At 40.6% G+C, this 24,448-nt stretch overlaps 1 protein-coding gene across 1 annotated transcript in view; it reads left to right on the top strand.

Moving 5' to 3' along the window:
• The window catches only part of si:ch211-212o1.2 (uncharacterized protein LOC492735 homolog), an 82,931-nt gene that overhangs the window by 44,687 nt on the left and 13,796 nt on the right, over window positions 1–24,448 (top strand). The window contains exons 4-5 of the mRNA XM_041795363.1: window positions 10,203–10,347; window positions 19,447–19,659. Of these exons, the coding sequence (XP_041651297.1) occupies window positions 10,203–10,347; window positions 19,447–19,659 (358 nt within the window). The remainder of the gene's footprint in view (window positions 1–10,202; window positions 10,348–19,446; window positions 19,660–24,448) is intronic.

Here is a 24,448-nt window from a genome sequence, read left to right as displayed (position 1 = left end):
CCTGTTGATTTGGCGATGAAGGCTTTTTGTTGGTTTCGACATGATACACATGCCTCAAAAATGTCAATATCCTAGGCTGAATGTGCTGCACTGGATATTCTTTTAAATATCCTAGGGGTGGACCAGGCCAAGAAGGTTTGAAAAACCACCCCTATCGTTTCCAGTATGGGAGAGACTTCCTGTTCTTCTGTTGTTCCCTATCGGTTTCATATGTGGAAGCAATTTTCTAAAGCATCAAAATCAGACACCCCTTTTCATAGGATGATTTAAGTGTTTTGTAAGAAGTTCAGCAGTGAATGTATTCATTAATCTGTGAATTAGTACATTTGACTAAATGGACTGTCATAATTTAACAGCTTTACACAGGAGACTGCTTGTTGTTGAGATGTTGTCATCACAGCTTTTTTAAAGTCCCTTTACTGTGATAAAGTCACACATAATTTGTACCACAGTTATGCTTGTTTGGTGTGATTAATTTAAGTGGTAGCCGTCATTTTTCTCAGACTTGGTGCTAAAGAGGATTTATTGTCAGGCTGTTTAGTCACATCTCTGTCAGTGTGACCCTAATGTACTCTGTCAAACAGAATGATTTAGTTGCGACATGCTTTTTCAGATAAAAACCATTTGTGGACAGGCATTATTCCATCAGTACACTGAACAATGATTTATTTTGTCTCTTTGTTACTTTTTGTGTTCACTAAAGTTTCTTTGTGGAGTGATGTTTATTTATGATGCGACATTTATGGGGTTCACAGTAGTTAAAGGCACCAAAGGCACGGCGGCAGCCACAGATTTGCATGGTGTGTCGGACACTGTTGGAGACCTCTAATAAAGACTTAAACTGGAAGAGAAGAATGGACCTTAGCGGAGAACAGAGGGATAACAATGAGCGGGTAGAAAATTTGTATATGTGTGTGTGCATGTGTGCGGAGACAACACAAAAAAAAACCCTTGGCACACACCTCAGTTGGGTTTTTGAGGCTGTGTGAGTTTTGAGGCTGAGAATAAAGCAGGACTGTGCTCCCAGTTAGAGTTAGTTTGAATATCAAAGACGGGCACGATGGAGAACACCTAAGGCTAATAGCAGTAGCAGTTATAGAGGAAACATTTGAAGGCAGTGTGTTTTTTTTTTATTTGTTTGTTCTGTTGTTTTCTTGTTTTACATTTTTTTATAATGGGTGGACATTTTTGTCTGTGTTCCATTCTCTCTGTTGTTTAAGACCCTTCTAAAGAGGCTACTCGCACTGAATTGAACAAACAATGTGGAGACATTAACCCATACTAACTTTTCTGCATAGACTCTCCAGAACTATACCACAGACAGAAAACCTAAGAGCGCAGGTAGCTACACGCCCCATATATAGAGGCTATATCTTGATGCTGGGGGTCCAGGTTCAAGTCTGGACTGTGGCTCCATTCTCACTTGTTACACCCACTTTCCCCACTATCCAACTCTGTTTACTGTAAGGATGAGATAGTTTAATGGTGTCACAGAACAGTAACAGCTGCAACACTCACCTCCATTATTCACATACAAGACTGAGTCGTGATCTGCCAGCTAAGCACACTGTGGAGCAGATCTCTCTCTCTCTCTGTAGTCCAGCGGTTCTCAATGTTGGGGTCGGGACCCCATTGGGGGACACGAGACACTGAGAGGGGGGTCTGAGATGCCTTAAAAAAACTAGAACTATTTTAAAATTTACACTGTTGCCACTTTACACCAATTTTGCCAGATTTCAACCTGTTTTCATCATTTTTCCTCACCAATTTTGCCAACTTTATCACATTTTTGCCACTTGAAACCCATTTTTTGACAGTTTTTAACCCTTTCCACCACTTTTTTTCTGCCTGTTTTGCCATTTCACAATTTAATATGCCCATTTTTGCCAGTTTTACACATTTCTGCCTATTTCTGCCACAGGTAACCCTCTATTTTTCATCCCATTTCACTAAATTTCCACCTATTTTTGCTACTTTAATGCCATTTCAGCCACTTTTTTAATCTCCTTTGACCACTTAATATGTCCCTTTTTGCCACTTTAACCCATTTTGCCATTTTTGGTTATTTTTCTGCCACTTATATCCAACTTTTGGCACTTCTAACCTACTTCTGCTACTTTTAAATCTTCAATTTCACCACCTCTCCCAGCATTTTCGCCATTGTTATCCCATTTTAGCTATTTTTAATGTATTCTAATTCTGTTTTAAACAAAAGGATTTACATTTTTTAGGAGGACTACTTACTGCACAAATAATTTAAAAATGTATTTGTGTCTTTGATAAGAGGGGTTGTGTTGCAGGTTAGATATATAAAATACCACAGCTTAACTTTACAATAGACCATGATGTTGCTGGACCCGGTTTGGCTGGGTCCCAGAAAGCTCTCCCCTTTATCCCCCCTAATGGGCGGCCTTGTCTCCATATGAAGATTCTTTAATGTGCCACACTGTTGTTTAGCCACCTTGAGGTACAGTGGGGGTCCGTGGTCTCTCACAGCTTTATTTTGGGGGTCACGGGTTGAAAAAGTTGAGAACCCCTGCTCTAGTCAATTGGAGCAGTTCCACTGCACGCACTCTGGTCTGGCTTCAGTGCGTCCCAGAAGCTCCACTCCACTCTACTTTGTTGGAGACATCCGTCAGGTCTATTTTCAGCACTGGCCACTGCCAAACCACGTCAATCCACGCTGAGCAGATCTACCCAAACAGCCAGAAAAACATGCAAAGTATCTGGTCAACTTCAGAATACAACTCAGTGCATGGGCTCCATATATATATCATCACGTCTCATCCTGTGGCAACAAGCAAAAGGTCATCTGGAGGTCAGTGTGTCACAGAGCTACTACTGCTCCATTTACAAGGAAAAGTTAACCCAGGAATTTTACATAAAACCAAAAATCCGTTGTAGTAAACATGAAGCTTTTGACTTCCTAATGTTCTCCCCCATGGCCTAAGCAATAAAATCATGGAATCATGTCAAAATGACACATCAAATCTGAAAGGGCAAAAATAATCCTCTGTTGTCGTACCATACTGTACCATTCCCCCTTGAACCTACAGTTCTCCTGTGATGTTGTGCTCTCTTGTCTAAAGCTGCTTGAGGCTGGGCAGAGCTGAACAGTCTTCTAGGCACACTTCCAGTGTGCAAGGTCGCTCGCCTTCAGTTGGACCAAGGCGACTGCGCGTCAGAGTGCGCAGTCGCTTTGTTGAAACTGGAGGTCAGAATCAGTACAGCCAGTAATTTACAAGGCCAGAGAGTAAAGGGAAAAGAGTAAATTACAAATGGATGTGAAGGATATAATCTAATTGTTCATTTCACAGATTATAAGTTAAAAGGTGAGAAATGCTTTTCTCAACAGTTAAAGCCCCTTCTTTAAATCTTCTGTTGTGAAAGTGTGAATAAAATTGTTAGGCCTTTTTAAAAACACCAACTAAAATAATGAGTCATTTGTGGTGTATTTTCCCTAAAATGACTCCTTTGTATTAATTAGCACATTAACAAGGTTTTGAAGGTGAATAATTTCCAACCAAACTGATAAAACAGCTATTAGATTAAGGGATGGAGTTTATTTGTTTGTAAGTTCCTCTGTTGTTAGTCAAAAACAAAATCCATTTCTTAACTGCAGATCAGTGGGCAGAGGTTTCCAAATTATTTTCAGACTTGGGGACATAATTCTAGATTCCACTCTAAAATCATAAACTATGGTTGGCTATTTGCCTTGTGTCTTTAACTTTTCTTTATGTACATTAACTTTTTGAGCCCTAAAGCAACCTGTTCCAAACTTCAGTACACTGTGGCCTGATTTGAGACCTGAAAATCTTCTTTGGCCCAGTGCAACCATAAAATAAGACTGAAGTAGTTACCTTTTATTTTTATTTTATAAACAGGGAATTTCAATGCAAATGCTTTGCTTTTAGATACATTAACATTAATCGTTAAGTGTTTGTGGGATTGCAAAGTACAGTTCAGGATGAATTCAGGAGCCACTGTTGTTTTTTGTTCTTTAATCAGACATCCACAAAGTCACCAAAATATTCTTTCTAATATTCATCTCTGTAAATGATCATTGAGGCACAGCAAACTCTACCAAGGTATCATCAGTGTCTCCAAGGACACTGGGAATTTTTTAAAATCAGTAAGTGAGTAGTTAAATGTTTGATAGTGTCACCACTTAATCCAACACCAGTTAAACTGTGACACCAATGGAATACATCAGACAAAATACATGATGAAAAGGTGGCATTAGCTAAAACTTCTAGCTGTTTTGTTACTTCTGCAACGTCGATGCAATCAAGTATTTCATGATCATTTTTATTTCTAGGGTTATTAGATATTGTAAATGACCTCTCACCCTGCTACAGTGCTTCTGGGGCCCACACTTTGGGAAGCCCTAAAGAATTAAACTGAGGAAAAGGACTGAGATTTTAATGTTGCTTCCTCTCTGTTGTGTTGCTTTCTAATGTTAAAAAATAAAAAAACAACACAAATAATAAGTAAGAAATATCAAGTCATCTTTTAAACTTTTTTTCAAACTTTATGTATTGTACTTTTTTAAATATACAAAACAACATGTTGGTAAAGGGAAGGTCATGACATAGAAGTCCCCCAGCCTCACCCTTCAGGAGGTTGAATGAATGAGCATGTGTACTGTTTTTATTTTTGACTTCTGACTAATACTTTTTGTAAGTAGTTTAAGTAGACATAATTCATTATTCACACTCATCATGATGGATTGATTGTTGGCAATCTTGATGGTATTTCCTTAAATTTCAGCAAAGTTTTTTTTTTTTTTAACAGTATATTGTTCTAGAGGGGTACAGACATTTTCCCCCTTTAGTAGGGGGCATGACAAAAAAGTGAGAGGGACCTGGATGCATTGGAGGACCTCCGCTGCATACCGAAAGCTGGCTGGCTGGCCAGATGCCGATGTTGCCACCATGTTGCCAGAGGCAAGTCTCTACGTCATTCAATACGGTGGACAAGGATTGTTTTTTGGGATAAAAAGCTCAAACGATCAGAATTATATATATATATATATATATATATATTAACATTAGTTATTAGGAGATAAGATAAGGCGGCAATTTTCTGACTTCTGGTGTGAAGTGGAGGTCCTCGGCTGCATCCAGGTTCTCTTGAATAAAGTAGCTATGGAGAACACTAAGAGGACCACATAGCAAAAAAACACCTTTTATCACCATCAGTTGTCCCTTAATTGCAAAAATGTTGTTACTATCCCTCAAATTTCTAAGTGAAACTCACATATTTCACAGTTCCTATAATAAATGAGTGAACAGTAATTGTCTCTGACGTAAATCCATAAAAGTCTTTTCATTCTAAAACACTGAAAGTGTAACACTATCTGAAAGTGCACCACATTCTCCCTGAAGTGTGTAAGACTATTCCATAGCGGGGCTTTGGGCCGTGCTGCTTTTTGTCGTCATCATGTCGTTGAGCTTTAATTGACTCAACAAGGATTTAGCAGTCCCCTAATGACACCACTTTGAGGACAAAGTCACGCTCATTAGTTCCCAATGATGCTCGATACACAATGAAATTTGCCAGATGTGCTTTTAGTTGAGGGATATTTGAGAAGATCCTTCCTCTCTTCTAATCTCTTTTCTCCTTCTCTAACAGGCATTAGTACTTTTCTCTGTCCTTTTTTCATCTGTCTTTTTATTACGTTAACTAAATCTTTGCTCTTTTAAGGATACTCCCCTGTGAGGCTGATAAGACGGAGAAGTTGGGCCGAAGGAAAAAGAGGGGGGTGATGGTAAAATGAAAGCATTGTTAGAAATATTCGCTCAGAACCTTAAAGAGAACCAAAAAGTAAGATGGAAATACAGAAAAAGGTTGGAAGGACAAAAACATAAGGGGGTGGAAGGGGCGTGTCAGTCCAGCCTGTGGGACTGTGCCGGTTGCCGGGGTGATGGGCGATGTGGGCTGGTGATTAATGGACTTCGTGTGAGGTGGGCCGTTAAACGGTGTGGGATTAGAGAACACGCAGCGACCGGTGGCCCGCCGTTAACTGGGAGCGCTGATGCTGCCCCGCTCGGCACGACCTCCGCAGCTTAGCCGGGCTTTCATCTGGCTGAGGGCTGCTGGGAGAAGAGGGGGGTGATGGGAGGGGAGAGATGGGGAAGAGGCAGACGATAACAGAGATGGGTAAATAATTGTGCAGATATCAACAGATAATTTCTCTGTTTGCTGTGGCACCTACCAACTCTGTTCACTGACGGGCGTGTGCGATTTAGTTGGACCGGCTAACACTACAATAATGAGTCGTCATGCTGATGCTTCCAAAGATCCACACAGACACGGATGCATAGATACACAACATGGGAAATACAGATGCAACCTCTTTTTCTGCCTCTTCCTCAGAGAGAAATAAATTACCTTTATCCTTTATGTGCATGGTTTTGTGCTTCTTTTTGTCCTCTTTTGTGCTTTTGAGATTCATATTCAGTCTTTCATTTGAGACCCCCGTGCTCTCTCAGACAGGTGTCTGCCTCTGCACAGTGCAGGTGGGTTTTGTGGGCGTGTGCGTGTGTTTGAAGCTCACATTTTTTACTTTTTGCAGGGCGTCGGTGGGTCATTTATGCTTATGAGTGTGTTTGCGCAAGCCCACTGCTGTTCTGCGGTTTATTAGGATGCTGGATATGAGCTTTGGGGTTGTGCATGATGCTCAGCACCGCTGCGCCCTGATGTGTGTGTGCGAGCATTTGATCTGCATTTGTGTCAAAACTGTAAACAATGCTTTCCAGCATCTGTTTTGTTTTCTCATTTAGAGTGAATGCAAACTCAATGGAGTATTTTACCTGCGTTTGTAGCTGTAAGAGTTAATCACATCAGTTCCATTTAGCCTGTGACTGGATGTGATTTTGAATGAGAGAACAACAGTACTGACATTTAGGAGAGTTTGTGGTTATCTCTGCCTTTAAATGATCTACATGAGCATCCCCCTAGTACCTTTGACAATATAGTTTTAGTAGAATTTTTAATTTCCATAAGGATTCCCAATAACATATTTAGTCTTCCTTGTTAAAAAAAAAGAACATCACCAATGCAACAGTTCTGTCTTTTATGCCACATCCTGTAAAATAAGAAACATTACTCTCCTAAGACACTGCATGTACAGTGCTTAACAAATTTATTAGACCACCATCCAAAGTAAGGTTTATGCCACAGCTGCCCTAAATTAACAGCATTGGTAATTACCAAAATAATTTTTTTATGTTTCTGCAATGGTTAATACACCAATATGTAGAAGCTCTTTAACCCAAATGGTATTTTTAATGCTAAAATATAATTATTATTGTTATCCAGGAATTTTCAAATGTACTGATTTACAAAAAAACTGAAAAAATAGTAAAGCACATTATTATTTCTTGATGAATATGTCAAATTATAGTTATTTACTTGCATTCCTGAACAGAAAAATTAGTTTTAGTGGTTGAATGTTATGCTTGATGAATTTCTGACTTCTCAGAGAAGCCCAGTGAGCCGGCTCAAATTTGGGTATAAAAAGGTGAATTCAGTTTGAAATTCCTCTTTCCTGTTCAAAATGGTAAAAAGTGGAGAGCTCACTGAAAAAGAAAGAGTCTGCATTAAAGCACTTCATGATGCTGGATGGTCTCTGAGACAAAGAGGGAAAGACATAAAGTGTTCTCACAGTGTGGTCAAGTATGCTTTGGAGTCAATTGTTGAGACCGGTACTTACAAAATGCGCCAAGGAAGAGGCAGGAAAGGAAAGTTAACTGAAGCAGATGTCAGATGCCTCAAGATTTGAAGTACTAGAGACAGAAGGAAGACCACTGCTGATCTTCAGGCAGAGATGAATGCTTCTAGATCAGGGTCTGAGAAAGTCTTATGACCATAAGCAGACGACTGACAGGACAAGGCTTAAAGGGAAGAATAGCTGCTAAGAAGCCATTATTGAGGCCTGCAAACATCCAGAAATGCCTCAGATTTGCCAGGGACCACAAACACTGGACTGTTGATAACTGGAAGAAGGTACTCTGGACTGACAAGTCCAAGTTTGAACTCTTCAGTCAGCATAGTCGTGTTTATGTCCACAGAAAAGCTGGAGAACATTTTGATGCCAGATGCATTGCACCCACAGTGAAACACGGTGGAGATTCCATTATGGTATTGGGGTTCCATTTGTGGATACGGCGTGGGCAAATGAGTGAAAATCCACGGTATCATGAACAAGAACGTCTACCATCTTAGTGCAACATGGAATCCCTTCTGGACCGAATCTGAAAATTTTCCCCTTTTTTCATGCAATTTGGGAAACTTCTGATTTGATGTGAAGTTTAATGGGAAACACAGCAATAAATATGGGGAATGATAGGATTATTTTGATTCCAATGCCATTATTGATTCTGATCATCACTTGACTTCTTTATTGATTCCCTTATTGATTCCTTCTGGTGAATTTTTCTTTTTGGAACAAGTAGACTATTACTGTTAACGATGAAATCCTACTGGGTCTATTTCTCTCAAATGTATGCCATCTTTAGTGAGATGTCAGTGACAAGCACACTTCAGTTTCCTGCTATAAGAAACAGTGTTGATAAGTAAAAATGTTAGACATCAAGTATTCGGGAGAACTTGCTAAAATATAAAGAAGTTCTCTTTTTTGATGGAAATGTCTCAGTTAAAACAAACTGCTCTCTGGATCTTCAACCTACTTAAATTACTACTGCAAAAATATGACTGCTCATTTTCTGTAAAAGATAAGACCTTAAAATAAATCTAAAACTAGTTTCTGGATCCTAGATCTCTGGTTTGCGTCATTTTTTGGAGAAATGAAGCCATACTTTCAACCGCTTTAGTCTATTTTCGTGACTGTCCGCCATGTTTAAGTCCATGATTCCTCTGTTCTTCTTTACGCTGACTGCCTCTTGCGAGATCGTTTTGTTAATGCACAAGGAAGTAAGGCATCAATAAGGAAATTATTAAGTTTGAATGTAAATAATGTCAATGGATTGAACCAGTTTAAACCGGTTCTCAACCGGAACCAGTTCTCAATTTCCATCCCTACAAGGAAAACCTGGAGTGTTGAAATCTCAGTGTGAAACATTTCAGAGTTGGTTTTAAGCCCTGACGTGTAATATTAACACTTAAAAGGCAGACATGTACCCTCTACAACACACTGTGACTCTGTTTAGCATTCTACATTAAGATTTATTGGTGGTAAGCCAAACAACACACATCTTATCTTATAGGTTATCTTGCAGAAACTCTCCAAAAACTCACAAGTTCAATGGATGCAAGGATTGTGAAGGTGATATTAAAGAAGGGGTCCTATGTTAACATGTAACTTGGCCTGTTAAGATGTTTTTGATTGAAATAGCTTTTGATTTCAGTTAATATGACCTCCTAATGCTGCAGATTCAACAAATTACCATTTTCAGTATTTTACTACCTATTAAACGTTTTGAACTCTGTTGTGTATAATAATTTGGAACAGCACATTTTGAGTTTTTTTATTTTTGAAAAAAAAAAAAAAGAAATAGTTATCATTGGGAGGTTTGATCAATAAAATTTGAATTATGCTCTAATGGCTGATGACTTGAAAATTATACTGTCATTTGCATAGATTATTTAGGAAAATCAGAGAAAAATATCATTTGCATAATAATTTGCAGTGCAGTGTATATTGAAAGCAGGTCATCAATTTAAGAATACAGGAGCCAGCAACTCAACAGTTTAAGAACAGCTTCATGAATCTACCTAAAGCTTTCTTAGAACCATCTTAAGAACAAATTTCAGAAAAACATACATATTTATTGTTGAATTAGGACCACTGTTTTTTTTATTTTCCTCCTTTTTTCTTATGTATTGTGTTTGTTGAAATATCTACTCCGTTTTCCTTTAAAAGACAATAAAGAGCAAGCTTCGAGCTTACAAGCACGAGGCATTCATCAACTTAAGAACACAGGTGCTAACAATTCCAATTAAGAAAACGTCATGAACCTGCTGTAGGATTCTCTTGGGAACTTTCCTAAGTACAAATTAAAGAAATATCTTTAGAGGATGGTAAATGAGGCCCTCATTTTCTAAGCCAGGGTCCCTCTTCTCATTGTAGGTCTGTCACACAAAGCTACTTTTTTGGGGGAGGGGGGTTAGAAATTCATCTGTGAATTTCACAGCCATGAAATCTAATCTCTCTTTCTTTTTCTCTCTTTTCTCTGCAGGCGTTCATCCGTCCTTTCAGGGAGCACCACATCGATCCAACCGCCATCACTCGCCATGATTTCATCGAAACCAATGGTGACAACTGCATGATCCCCATCCTACCACTGGCTTACATGGCCTACAAGTTCCTCACATACACACCAGGTAACACCCACACTGAAGTTAATTTCCTCAGCTGGCTAACCAAGTAAGCACTTCAACACTTTAGAGTTGTTGAACTAGTTATTGACACATAGCTGTCAGGGAACACATGAACAGAGAGGAGTGAAATCTGTTCTTGTGACTGTGTAAATAATGAGCTCTGATATTTTGTAGTCTGTGTGAAAAATCTTCTCACCCACATCGTTATCACCTGTAAGTGGGAGGCTATGGGGTGCAACACCTGCAGAGGTTTGAGCTACCCTTAGAGATTCTTCCCTGTCTGCACCAATGCTCTGAGAAAATGTGTGAAAATCAGGTGGTGCCTTGCAAATATGATCCCTGAATAACTTCCCAACCAGGAATACAGTTGGCATGATGGTACGAACATTGGAGATATAAGAGCTGTGAGCATTAACCAGTTAATTGCTCTGAGGTTATAATTTTGCAAAGCAGATGGATTTACCAGAAGCCATGTCTCTCACTGACAAATCCATCTTGAAAAGCTCTTATCCACAATGTACGTGCTGAACCGAAAATGGACCAATCAGTGCCATTTGAGGAGAGCGAGGTTAGCTTAAGGGGAGTTTAAGTTGTGCTGTGGGCTGTTAGCAATGGCTACCTCCCTTGTAGCAGTTAGCTCGGATGAAGCGATAGTGTAGCTTCAGTTTTAGCAGAACTGGACCATATGTCTTTATAAGATAAAGAGCAAAGAACCACACTAAAAGCTTCCCTTGGCAGAGGAGATGTTTTGGCACTTCTACAAACAGGCTTTTGCACATTTGCTACCTCATTTGTATCTATCACTCTGATTGGCCTGTAACGAATGTGATGGGCAGAACGTTTGTCCAGTCACCTTCTGAGAATTTTTTGAAGTCATGCCCTTCCTTAACACTTTGTATGGGAGGTTTTCTAGATGAATGTGAAATATAGGGCATTCAGAAAGTAAATACCCTTTACTTTTTTCAATTAACAATATCATTTTTATTCTTATAAAAGACCCTGTAAAGTGAAATCCAAAGTTTTTGTCTTAACACTCTAGATATGTTTGAATATGGTTGTTGTAAGCATGTGAAAACACTGAGTTCTACATATTACTGAATTCTGTATTTAAACTGTTAGAACGTTTTTCACCTCTTACCTGGCTGGGGTTCATGTGGGTGGGGCCAATATGTAGGCTCATGATGTCATGAGCCCACAGTGGGGAATGACCCCGCCCCTCTAACACTACAATACAAATCACAGAGCACTTAGTCTGTTGTTAGCTGATGTCACTGCCTTTATTGAAAGTTAACGGTCAGTTAAATGCTGTTTTTGTTCATTGTGAGTGAATTTGCCAAATCTATCAGCTACAGTGGTCTATGGATCGTTTAGTATCATAACAGAGATTTGAGCCGGAAAATGGACTTTGTCTCTTCTCTGGCACAGAGCCAGGAAGCTGCATTCTGATCACAAGGTTTCATTCACATTGTAGCATTTTCTAAATCTGAGAAGATTGTATTTCTCCTGAGTGTGCATGGCTTCAGCCCTGGAGCAGATTTTACTGCCTCATTTTTCATGATTTTGAAGCTTAATTTCATAAACTTAGAGATGTTTTAGTTGTCTGAAATTTGATTTAGGGGTTCATAACACAGTGACCTGTCATACAACAAACCTAAATACAGATTCATTTTTACTTTACAGGGTCTTTAATCTACACTCATTACTATGTCATGACAAACTGGAAGCTGAATTTTAATTATTTTTTGCAAATTAATTGAAAATAAAAAAACGGAAATATCACATTTACAGTATGCAGTCCCCCTGCAACATCACTTAAAATTTATCTCAGGTTCCTCCCATGTTTCTTGATCTTTGTGAAGATTGTGTTCCTATGCTGTGATTGGAGGCTGCCTGTGGTAAATTAAATTGATTAGACATGATTTGGAAAGGCACACAGCTCTGTATGGAAGTCCTCACCGCTGACAGTGCATGCCAGGGCAAAAACCAAGCCATAAGATGAAAGGAACTGCCTGCAGAGCTCAGAGACTGATTTTTTTAAGGCACAGGTAAGGAAGGCTACAAAAACAGTTCTTCACTGAAGGTTATATATTTGAATATTTTTAATGTAATTATGGTCATCATGATTCATGGGCAAAATCCAGCATTTAATCAGGATTTATTAAAAAAATCTTTGAAAGTCTTCATTTAGTTGTAAAGGAAATAAAAGTATTTGGAAGGTTAAATTCACAGAGTCTTAGAAACTGCTGCAGTGACTTAGTGTTGCAAGTTGCCAAAGGTAGCAGCGACTCTGTCTGAAGTGCGTCCACTGATGATGGGAGGGCAGGGGGCAGTGTTGCTGGTAATCATGTGCGCTGACCTAACAAGTGCAGGGCAGGAGGGGAGGGACAGGAGGAGGGAGATCAGCAGGAGAAACAGAACAACGTGTTATTAAGGCGGTGACATCTCCACCTGTCATGTCTGCACTTCAACTTTAGCTGAAAGGTCACTGATGGGTGAGGAGGAGGGGGTAGGGGGGTGTTGACATCAGTTAGCCCAGTTAAGAGCTTGCTTAGCTGCAATTTCACGGGGTTGTGCTCTCACAAACAATGGTGATGTTCAATTTAAAGAATTTAATTTATCCCTTCAGGGGATTTGGTCTGGAGCAGTTTGTACATAAAAACAGAGGTAAGTCACAGTGGTGCACAAATAACAACAAATATATTAGAGCATAAAACATAAAACAGGACCTAAAATCAAATATTGATATGAATTAGAGTGATATAAATAAACAGATTAAAACAATAAAAGGACCAGTCTCAGTCTTTCAGGATGAAAGGATCCATGGTGGTGAGAAGGGATGAAATCTATAAGAAAAAAAGTAGGTGTGTTCAGTAATGTGAATGCAGAGGAGATGAACAGTTTAGAGTAGCAGTTTTACAAACAGGTAAACATCCTGATGTCCAAATGGAAAAACAGACTTTACTAGAAATGACATCACCAGATGATGCTGAATATATTTAGCCTTTTGGAGGATCTGCTGGTTGCAAAATGAATTCAGATCTCTGTTTTACACCAGGGCTGTACAGGGGAGCAGTGGTTTGCACTGTTGCCTGACAGCAAGAAGGTTCATGGTTCAAATCCTTGGTCAGGCAGGGCCATTCTGTCTGAAGTTTGCATTTTCACCCCGTGCATGTGTGGGTTCTGTCCTGCAGCTCCCTACAGTCTGAGACATGCTCCTGGGGCTCATTTGTGACTCTAAACTGCCTGTGCGTTTGCAACAGATTGTGAGACAGTCAACAGCTCAGTTAATGTCCCAGTCATCGGTACGTTCCACTTTGATACTTAAGAGCAGCCAGGTAACAAACCAAACATCACCTGCCCGTGTCAGTATCACTGACATACATGCAGTAGTCTGGTAAAACAAGCATTCTCTACTCTTCTAGTTTGATGTCTAAAATAACAGCAAGATAAAGAGTTCTGCAAATACACAAATCATATTTTGCCTTTGTATTTCAGCAAATATCAACTGTAAATTCTGTCCATATATAATAATAGACTGATAGATTTAATGGAGTTTTAGGCTGAACCAACAGATCTAAGTCAGTTGAGGTGTTTTTCTTTATTTATCCTTATTCTTTAAACTTTAAAGTGTTTTCTGAGGACTAGATTTTACTTCTCGGTCATCCTCAAACCTTTAAGCGTCCAAAGGACTGACATTTCTTGTCAAAAGAGCATATTCAAATATAAGATATTGGCAAAATCCAATATTGTGCGTCCCTATTTCCAAAACATAGAACAAAAACAGACTTATAAGGACATTTTTTTCTGTGATTATATGCACAGACATGAGTTTAGAATGCCATCACAGGTTAGCACTTTAACATTAACCTGGCACTCCAGATGGATTTGTTTCACACATCCACCTGGAAAACCACTATACACAGTGTTTGGGAAAGGGCAGAGCCTTTCTCAGAGGGTGACTGTATGAATGTTCTTTCTGTCACGTCTTTACGGGCCAATCAGAGCAACAAAGCACGTGACGTAGCCACTATTGAGTGCACTACAGCATGCTGCTATTAAACTGCAATAATAGTATTGATGGTATGGATCTTTTTGATTCTGTTTCAGATAATTCCCTCCTCTTTATGATCTGGATGGATTAGTATCGGTTTATATTTATAGCAGAGGGAGGGAGAGATCATCAGTGAGTGATGGCCTTTAGTGAGAAGGAGTGATGTGTGTGGTCTAATGGTGAGCTCGTCTCAACAGAAAAGATCATTTATAAACAATCAGACTAAGCACTACCTCTTGTATTTTCTCTGTTTGTTTCTCAGATTGGTCAGTGTCCATTTAAAATGTTTTTAAGGTATGAAAGCAGACAGAGATGCTCTCAGCAGGAGCAGCGTCTGAGTGTCTCTGTGAATCAGACCCATTAAGGAATGAAGAAAAAAGTTGTCTGACTTTGCTTGGGTGAAGGTTTAATTTCTTTCCTCATCCATTGTTGTTGATGTTGCCTTCTCCCAGTAACAGACCTCTCTGTCCTGCAGCTGGCTCATAACCTGATGCATGTAGGGTATCATAAGTAACAGAGCAGGTTTGGTCCACAGTGTAAAGTTGCCTCTTAGTAAACCTGTCCTAAAGTGCCTCAGGGGTCTGGGTGCCTTATAAAGCAATCTGGGGGCTGAGGGATCTGGTCAACCTGCAGCTGTCTGTATGGTTTTTTTTAAGTCAGGCTTATCAATGCTGTTGTTTGCATTAGAATGACAGACAATGATAAAACACACACTCCAACTCTGAAACACATGGAAAGCCTTTGATAAGTCTTTATACATCAGGAATTGAAGGAGCAAAGGGGAAATTGCAAAGGTCAGCTGATTGTCCGCAGCAGGGAACAGTTAATGGGGGGCGAGGGAGGAAAGATTAGAGGAGAGAGAGAGCAGTAGTGAGGTTCACTCGTAGGTGACATCCACACCTGTCATGTCACACACCGCAGGGAGTCAAGAGGTCACCAGACAGAGACAGGGAGAGATGCAGTGACATCTACACCTGTCATGTCTGCACCAGAAGTGGTCACCGCTAAGAGTTTGAGACAGAGGGTGAGAGTGCAAAGAGAAGAGACCGAGCGAGAGCGTGGGGGGGTGGCGGTGGCAGAGGGTCATGTAGCGGTAAGATGACATCTAAACCTGTCATGTCAAGCTCCTCACGGTGTCAAGCGGTCACCAGACAAAGACAGAGACAGAGACCGAGGTAGAGGGGAGAGCTGAAAGCTGTGAGGTGACATCTCCAGCTGTCATGTCTGCACTTGAACAGGGGTCATGAGATCGCTGTTTTAACCAAAGAGAGGGGAAGAGGGTGGAGGTAGACAGAGAGAGGACAGCTGTAAGTCATATGGAGAGACAGACAACAGTGGGTTGCCATGCTTGAGACTGTTTTGTCCATAAAAATGCTTCAAGTGTTAAATTAAACTGTCCTATAGAGTTTAAGATGTGAATTCTGCCACCATGATGTTGCTTAATCAGTACAGTGATAAAAGATAACATAGCAGGGAATCATTGTGCCTGAACATACTCTTAAGGTGCATGACAAAACAGTCGGCACTCACAAATGTCCTACTAGAGTCCATGTGCACAGTCCATGACAGTCGTGTTTCAGTTGTCTTCCTCATCATCACAGACCATCTAGATAGACATAAAATATAAAGTGTACCAGACATTTTCACAGAAAAATCAATCTGGAAGTTATTAATCAAATATACATACTATTGGCCACTACAGTGTGGTGAGAATGCTGAAGACGACTGTGTTGGCATCCATTTATCATGGTCTTTTGGTGTGCCTGTGGGAATGTGTGCCTAATCATTCTGTAGAGCATTTATGAGGTCAGGCACTGATGTTAGACGAGAAGGCCTGGCTCACAATCTATCCCAAAAGTGCTCATTGGGGTTGAGGTCAGGGCTCTGTGCAGGCCAGTCAAGTTCTTCCACATTGAACTTATCAAACCATGTCTCTGTAGTCCTTGCTTTGTGCTCCGGTGCACAGTCATGTTGGTCTTCCCCAGACTGTTGCTACAAAGTTGGAAGCATAACACTGTCTAAAACGGTATAGTTATGCTGAAGCTATAAGCTTGGCCTTCGCTGGAGATGAGGGCCCTTACCCTGAGAAACACCTCTGTACCATCATCCCTCCTCCACCAAACTTCACAGTTGGCACAATACAGTCAGGCAGGTAATGTTCTCCCAGCATCCACCAAACCCAGACTAGCTCATCTGACTGACAACAGAGAAGTGTGATTCGTCACTCCACTAAACAAGCTTCCACAGTCCAGTGTCGGCGTGCTTTACACCACTCCATCCAGCTATTGGCATTGGACCTGGTGATGTGAGGTATGCACACAGCTGCTCGGCCATGAAAACCCATTCCATGAAGCTCCTGCTGCACCTGCTTACATCAATGCCAGTGGAAGATCAGAACTCTTCAGCAATGGAATCAGCAGAGCATTGGCAACTTTTACACACCATGTGCTTTAGCAGTCATGAGCTGCGTTTCCGATTACCCTTAAAAATGCACAATAAAAAAAAAAAAAAGGTCATGGAATCACTTGAATTTTGAAAAACCTCTCAGATATTGCAAAAAGTTTTGCGCTCTCATGAGGAGGTTTTTCAGACGTTTTGATATAAAAATATATTGCAAAAGTACAACGGAAACACTTTATATGCATTAACAAGTCACAGGAGATAACGTATGGTGTCAGATGACCTGTTTACTCTGAGACAACATGGCATGGTTTGTGTGGACGGAAGAGGAGACTTTTCTTATCATACTTATATCCTAATACGTGGCTTTTGCCATACATAGGGATAGGACTTTGTCATTTGTTCAAAATGATCAAGAATATTTACGAGATTTGTGAGGCTCATGCCCAAACTCCCTTCAATGAAAACACATTCAAAGCGCAATTGTACTTGGTCGAAATATAAGAGATATCACTTTTATTTTTGCGAAAAACTGTAATGGAAACCCAGCTATTGATACCACTCTGGGATTTTACGTGGTCTTATGTTTTCATGGCTGAATTGCTGTTGTTCCTAAATGCTTCCACTTTCTAATGATTTTATTTACAGTTGACTGTGGAATATAATATGATATTTGTGGAGGGCGGTGTGTATGCGTATATGCATTATTATATGCATTATACAGCATTCACAGGTATTATTTCCAGTTTGGGGATACAGATACCAAGTGGCAATCCTTAACTCATTTTGCACTGAAAAAGATTTCAGTTACTGAAATGCAGGTGGTCTGGGATGCTTCCCTTCAGATTGGCTGGCTATTGTAGACACACTAAAGACAAAAATAAGAAGACCTGCTTTATTTCACTAGTAAACAAAAAGCATGGCTTTATTTATATCCCACCTCATCTTAGAAATCTGGACTATTTGGCACTAAGTAGAGCTGGTCATCCAGCTCTTGACTCCGTACCATTTGGACGTGCACATAATAAAATCATAGCAAAAAAAGAAAGAAAGAAACTGTCTTTGAAATGAGAGTGAGCTTTTGTCACTTACTAATAGAGCCAGGTCTCAGAACCAGTTTGTCCATGACAGGCACATCACAACTCCCCAGTGACTTGGCATCTTGAATTGAGCTGTCATTTCAATCCAGTATGAACCCAACAAGACTTCTTTGATAAATAGTTTACCACCATGCCTTTAAAATCATTTTTATGACAACATATGGGAGAAAAGCTCTTAAAATCAGCCTCTTAGCTCTTGGCTAATTCACCTCCATTCATTCTAATTGCTTCACTGTGCACAATACACAGAATACAAAGCTAAGGTAAGAGAGCCATGGGCTGTTTTTGCTAGGGTTCTGATACAAGTTAGTCACTGAAGATGTATTTTAAATGCATAGTTTGAACCCGCATGCTAAAGTGCAGTCACATGCTATGTGAACACCCACAACACACTGTTAATGCAAAATCTAAATAAAGTCAAAGTCCCAACTGGTCTTACGTGTATAAGACAATGATTTAAGTGGTGTGGCTTTGTGTCCTAGGCAGTTACTTTCAAAATGTTGTCATCTGAATGCAGATTTTTTTTCTAGAAAGGAAAAACAATTTTAATTTTAGTTTCATATACAAGTATTAATGCAAACATGGCTCTAATCTTTTGAAATTCAAAGTGGTGTATATAGTAATAAAGGTCTCAGAACATTCTTTAAAGCTCTAAATGACTTCTTATTGTGTGAAATGCTGAGCTTGTTCCCTGTTTGAAGAATACACCACATTAAAGAAAGATGCTCTACTAATGCTGTTTCTCTGTGACATTCTCTCTGAGCCACTTAACTAGTGTCCCTTTTCCCCAGCCTTAAACTCCACCTTCATCTAAATATCACATAAAAACATGGCACACTTTCTGTCCAGTCCCTGGGCATCTTTGTTGGACTGCTGTGTGATTTTCTCAGAGTTTGAGAATGCAGAAGTTCTTTACATATTAAAAGGAGATTCAGAGGATGATTCATAGTTACTTTGAACCTCAGGATGACTTAAACTTGACAGTAAACAACAGAGTGAATTTGTGGGGACACATTATCTTGTAAGATGGCACGCAGGTGAAGAGAGTCTCACCCCTGACTGACTCACTTAAATTTTCCCCTAATGCCTGCGGTGCCGGGGTGTCATCACTGTGATAAACAGTGTGAACAATGTGATAAAAATCAAAAACATTAATGTCAGATGACTGCTCTCCGTTTGGCCTGTCTCTTATTGGCAGTCTTTGCTTCTTGAAAACATTTGACTACTCTCTGTTGTCCTTGTTTTATGTTTCATTGAGATTATTTTTACCCTCTCTCCTCATCTTCCTACTTGTCTGTCTTTGTCTTCCCCTGCTGCCACTCTTCCCCGTCTCTCCGTCTTCTCTTATTTTTCCCCCCTGTTCCTCTTCCTCCCCCTCGGTCTCTTCATCTCTCTGAGGCTCCTGCCAGCATCCTCTCTGTGGGAGTACTACGCCTTCATGCTGGCCCTCTTCATTACATTAAACAGTTTGATCAATTATTCTATTAACTTTACTCTCTCCTTCTTTGTCTCTGACTCTGTTTATATAAATGTCTGCCTGTCACCTTTCAGAGGCCTTGGCGGCGTCCTATCCCTGGGATTGCTACGTCTTCGCCCTGGCGGTCTTCGTGACATTGACCAATCAGATTCATAAGTGGAGCCATTCCTACTTCGGCCTGCCACGCTGGGTCACGCTGCTTCAGGACTGGCATCTGGTGTTGCCACGGAAACATCATCGCATCCATCATGTCTCGCCACATGAGACGTACTACTGTATCACTACAGGTAAGAGCTATGGTCAGGACCAGGTAATGGTAAATGTGCAGGGTTTTCACAGCCAATACGAGCCGGCAGGGTGCCCAAAAAAGTCTGTTCTTTTTTTGTGTGAGCATGAGTTCATTGGTAGATTCAAAATTAAACCTTAAATCAAGTCAATATTGAAAAAACTAAGTTTACCATCAAATCTGGTGTACAGGATGCACTTTTGATACTTTTTATCCATTTAAAAGTATAATCTGGTGGGACCAGTATGCACTACAACCACAGCTGCCATCATTGCCCACTCACTGCGACCTGGAATGCTAGAAAATGTGGCCCAATTCAGTGTGTATTTCAGGAGTCCACTGTTCTGCACAAAGTCTCAATCCTGATACTCCCCTGGCCACTATCATTTAGCACAACCCTACATTTTTCGTGCTCATGTCGAGGGGTAGTGTGCTCCCATTCTAGCTGGAATCAAGGGTTGGGGTGAAGAGCTAGGGCAGTGGTTCCCACTGGGATGTGTGCCCCCCCAGGGAGCTGCGGTGTCATGACAGGAGGGAGGCAGCAAGCCAAGGCTAAGAAACACCAGCTGATGTCTTAAGCATTGCACGAGAGGAGCAGTTCATTGATGTCACCTCAGATTCAACGGAGCAGTTGCTGTTCAAGTCCAAGACACTGTCTGCATTTTGGACTGGAGTGGAAAAGGAGAACCCACTGCTGGGCAGGAGAGTACTGGACACACTCCTCCCTTTTGCAACATCCTACCTGTGTGAGACAGGTTTTAATGCTGTTGCCTTAATTGAGACAAAATACAGCTCAAAGCTGGACATTGAAAGTGAGCTGAGAGTGGCAATCTTTCAGCTACACCCAGGACCTTAAAAGATCTGCAGCACAAGACTAGCTGACAGTAGCCACTGAAATTATTGCAGGACTAGAAGTAAAAATCTCAAAAAATAAAATATTATCTAAGTTTTTATTTTCAGGGAATTGTTCATCTCAAAGAGTCAGATTTTTGAAATTCATTTCAAACAGATGATTGCTATTTCTACAGATTTAAAGGTTCTATGTTGCAGTAAAAAAAGAATCTGAATTGTATAGCAATGATCTTGTGCAACAGTCTGTATGTTGTACATTTACATATTTTTACACGTAGATGTGTATGGTGAGGGGTAGGGATGCGCACGAATAAACAGTTCAAAGGTTAAATTCTTTTCTCAAATTAGCTGGCGCAAGATTTATGAGTCAGTTAAAATAGTTACCTATTATTTCTGTATAATCACGTGCTTGAAATCCCAGTCTATAATGCTCTTTTAAACTGTAATGAACCTGTTGCCACTAGAGGCCACTGTAGCTTCAGTTAATAGCCGCTGCCTTCCTGTCTGAGCCTTCCCACAGGGCTTCACCGGATATAAATATGAGAAACTCAGCTGTAGCTTAGCGGATAGTGTTAAGTAGCAACACCATGCTATGAAAGTTTTTTTTTTGTATAAATGGACATAAAGTAGTATGTAGACTGTTGAGGGTTGAACTCATACGTCACTCAACTGAAGTGAAAAGAGACCACGCTTCAAAACACGATATTTATCTGCAAAGAGAAACAAAGGCTGGCAGAACTAGCCCATAATGTTAGCCACGCTGTAGAGAGTATATCAGGCTCACATCATGCTTGCCAACACAGTGACCTGGTGAGGAATTTGGCTGTTTTCTAAGGATTTTCTCCTCTTTAGGTTAAGGTCGGTTCAATAAACTTTAGTGTTTAGTTAAATAGGGATATAGACGCTTAGGAACATCCTTAGTAAGGGGCAGGGGGGCCCTAAAAGTATTTTCATCTGTCAAAGGGGGGCTCTGCAGAAAAAGTTTGGAAACATCTTAGCGAGGGGAACATGGCCCTTCAATCAAATCTTTTCCAGAGGCACTTTCTTTGCAAAATAGGACAATGGACAATGAAGAAGGCATGGAAATGCAAATATTTATAAATGAGCATTTATAAATGATCATAGACAATACAACAGTTGTTTTTTCTCATATATTCAACCTTTAGTTAATAGGGATGTGGGTTTATTGTATTTTGGATATGTACACGTGTAAACCAGGGCTTTTAAATGTATAAATAAATGGAGAAGATCAACACGGAGGTCCATTGTATGAAGGGCTAAGGGGTAGAAATGGGATTGTCTATTTCGTCCTGTGGGAAAAATGTAGTCAACTAACTATTTTAATAGTCATAGTTGTAGCTGATGAAACTAACATTGCTGTCAGAATGCCATGTTACTGTTTAAACTGATCTTGAGATAATGTGAAGTTTTGTTTTTTTTTTTGTTTTTTTCCCCTCCACTGACCAATCGATTGGTTGCTGTGTGGCTGTAATTTCAGTCGACCAAGTTTTTCTTGGTTGACTACAGGCCTAGAGATGTTTAATTTCTATGTGTTTTGTGGGCGGCCATTTTAGATCGCCATAATTGCAGCTGATGACTCCGGAATAATTTCCCTTACAATTCTCAGTAGATTGGGACAAAATGGCGCCTGTGTCTGTCTGTCTGTGGGTTTCTTATAAATAACTAAAAGACAATGTTCTGTTTTTTTGTGCGTGAGTGTCTTTAGAGACACGAGGCCTCCGTAACAGATCCACATTCAGTATTCTGCATGCATCTGGGTGAGAGGGAGAAAGGGAGGGAGAGGAGAGCGGGAGGATACACCAGGGGGCTTCAGTTTGTACGTCACCCTGTGCCCCTGCGGACGACAGATGTGTGTGAGTAAGTTGAAGGGGGGTGGCATTGGGAAAGTGTGTTTGTTCACGCGCACTCTCGCTGACATCTGCATACTACAGCATCTGTGTGTGTACTCGTCTTTTTGACCTCCCCGTGGTCTCTAACCTGTGTGTATGTGTTTGTGGTGGGAGGTGGGATGGTGGCGGTCGGGGACCCACAGGGGATGGCGACGGCCCCCCACTCCCCCAGCCTGCCTGCCTGGGCCGGGCTTGGATTCCACTGGGGCCCGCCTAGCTGCCTTTGTGTTCGCCACCGGCTGACAATCCCCATGTATATTTAATGCTAACCTGCTGTCTGTTCTAACAAATAGGACTTCACAGGCAGAGGGGGGATGGAGGACAGGGGAGGGAGGAGGGTGAGGAGAGGATGGGAAGGAAGCAGGGATTTAGAGTAAAAAAAAAAGAGGAGTGTGTGGTAAGGGAAGGAGAACCAGGAGAGATGGAGGGAAAGAAAGTGAAATCAAACAGAACCTCTGGCTGCTTTACTATCTTCCAGCAGAGAGAGGGTCACTGGAGGGACACGCGCAACCCTGCAGCTATAGCATTCACCCTATGCAAACACATCATGGGTGCTGGTGTGTGAGCATCAGACAAGGGTAGCCCAAATACACACAGCCCATGTGGATGTCTCTATTTGCTTCTTGTCTGCATTTGTGTGTAAGGTTTAGAGGTGAAATGGTTTAATCATAACTGATAAAGTTCCCCCATGTATCATACAGTTCACATTGTAATGCTCATTGAAACGGTTTGCGCTCTAAATATAGTAAATCATGTCCAGACAGCATGCCTTGAGGTTTGTTACTGAGGTGAGTGGGGGAAAACATCCGCAGGTCAACCAGAGGAGTAAAGAAAGATCTCAGGGAGGAGGAGGTCACTCGCACCACTCACTGTAACCATCTGAGTGCAGAGGCACAGACAAACAAGCAGGCCTGAGGAGCGTTTTGAGTCATAGGCTGATCAAATCATAAGCTCAAAACACATCCGCAGTATGAATCAATTTAAACCACGATACGGCCCCACGATACGATATTATCACAATACTTTGGTCACAATTTGATATTATTGTGATTTTAAACCTTTTTGCAATACAGTAAGTATTGTGTATGGGTGTCAACGACTAAGATTTTTCATAGTCGAATCTGATTCGTCTGATTTTGTCTTTTGTCAACTAATAGTTGAACAGTGTTTCCGCTAGACTTTTTTGTCCCCGGACTGGCAGTCCTCAAGAATTCCGGTCATTTAGAACAACTACTGGACATTTGCTATAACACTATTTTGCTGCATTAACAGCAGCAAAACGCATAAATCTGATTCGACTATGAGCCTCATAGTCGAATCAGACTCCTCCGAAGCGAATCGTCAAATTGCCGACTATTCCAGGTCACCCTAGTATTGTGACACCATATATTGCAATATATTGTTATTTCTGCAGTATTTTATTTCATGTAGCACTTCTTGCCAACCTCATGTTTTATGTCCATCTCATTTTTGCCTTGCTTGCATTCCTAATGTCCTTCCCTGGTGCTGCCATGTTTGTTGTACTAACTTTCTCCTGCTCTATGAGCGGGACTGTATGAGTTCACAGGTTGTCAGGGGAGCAGTCCAAAGAGTGTCAGTCACTCTACATCAGAAGCACTCTGTGTGGTTGTAGCTGTCTTTAGCTCATAAAAAGAAAAGTGAACAACACACAATGATATAATGGATTATAAATAACAATTATAGATGTATTAAGAGAAGGACAATATGGCTGGCTCTTCTTCATATAGCAATTAAGGTATGCATATGATAATGTACATAAAACAATATAAAATGTACAGAATAGTTCCCTGGAGGGAGAAAAAGTAGGGATTCTTGTAAATGATGATGAAAAGATAAGGAGCAAATGCTGTCCTGATGGTAGGCGTCAGGATTCACGTCACTGATGTTAGGTCAGAGTGTCAGACTAGATGAAGATGTAAGAAAATTCCTGACATGCTAGTCTTGTTGAGTCGTGGTTGTGGGGCGTCTTGGTTGCATTGTTAATTACGTCCTACTACAAGACCATTT

Source organism: Cheilinus undulatus, linkage group 9 (genome assembly GCF_018320785.1).
Source record: "Cheilinus undulatus linkage group 9, ASM1832078v1, whole genome shotgun sequence".
Taxonomy (NCBI): domain Eukaryota; kingdom Metazoa; phylum Chordata; class Actinopteri; order Labriformes; family Labridae; genus Cheilinus; species Cheilinus undulatus.
Note: the sequence above shows the minus strand (reverse complement) of the source record. Positions and strands in the feature narration are given on the sequence as shown.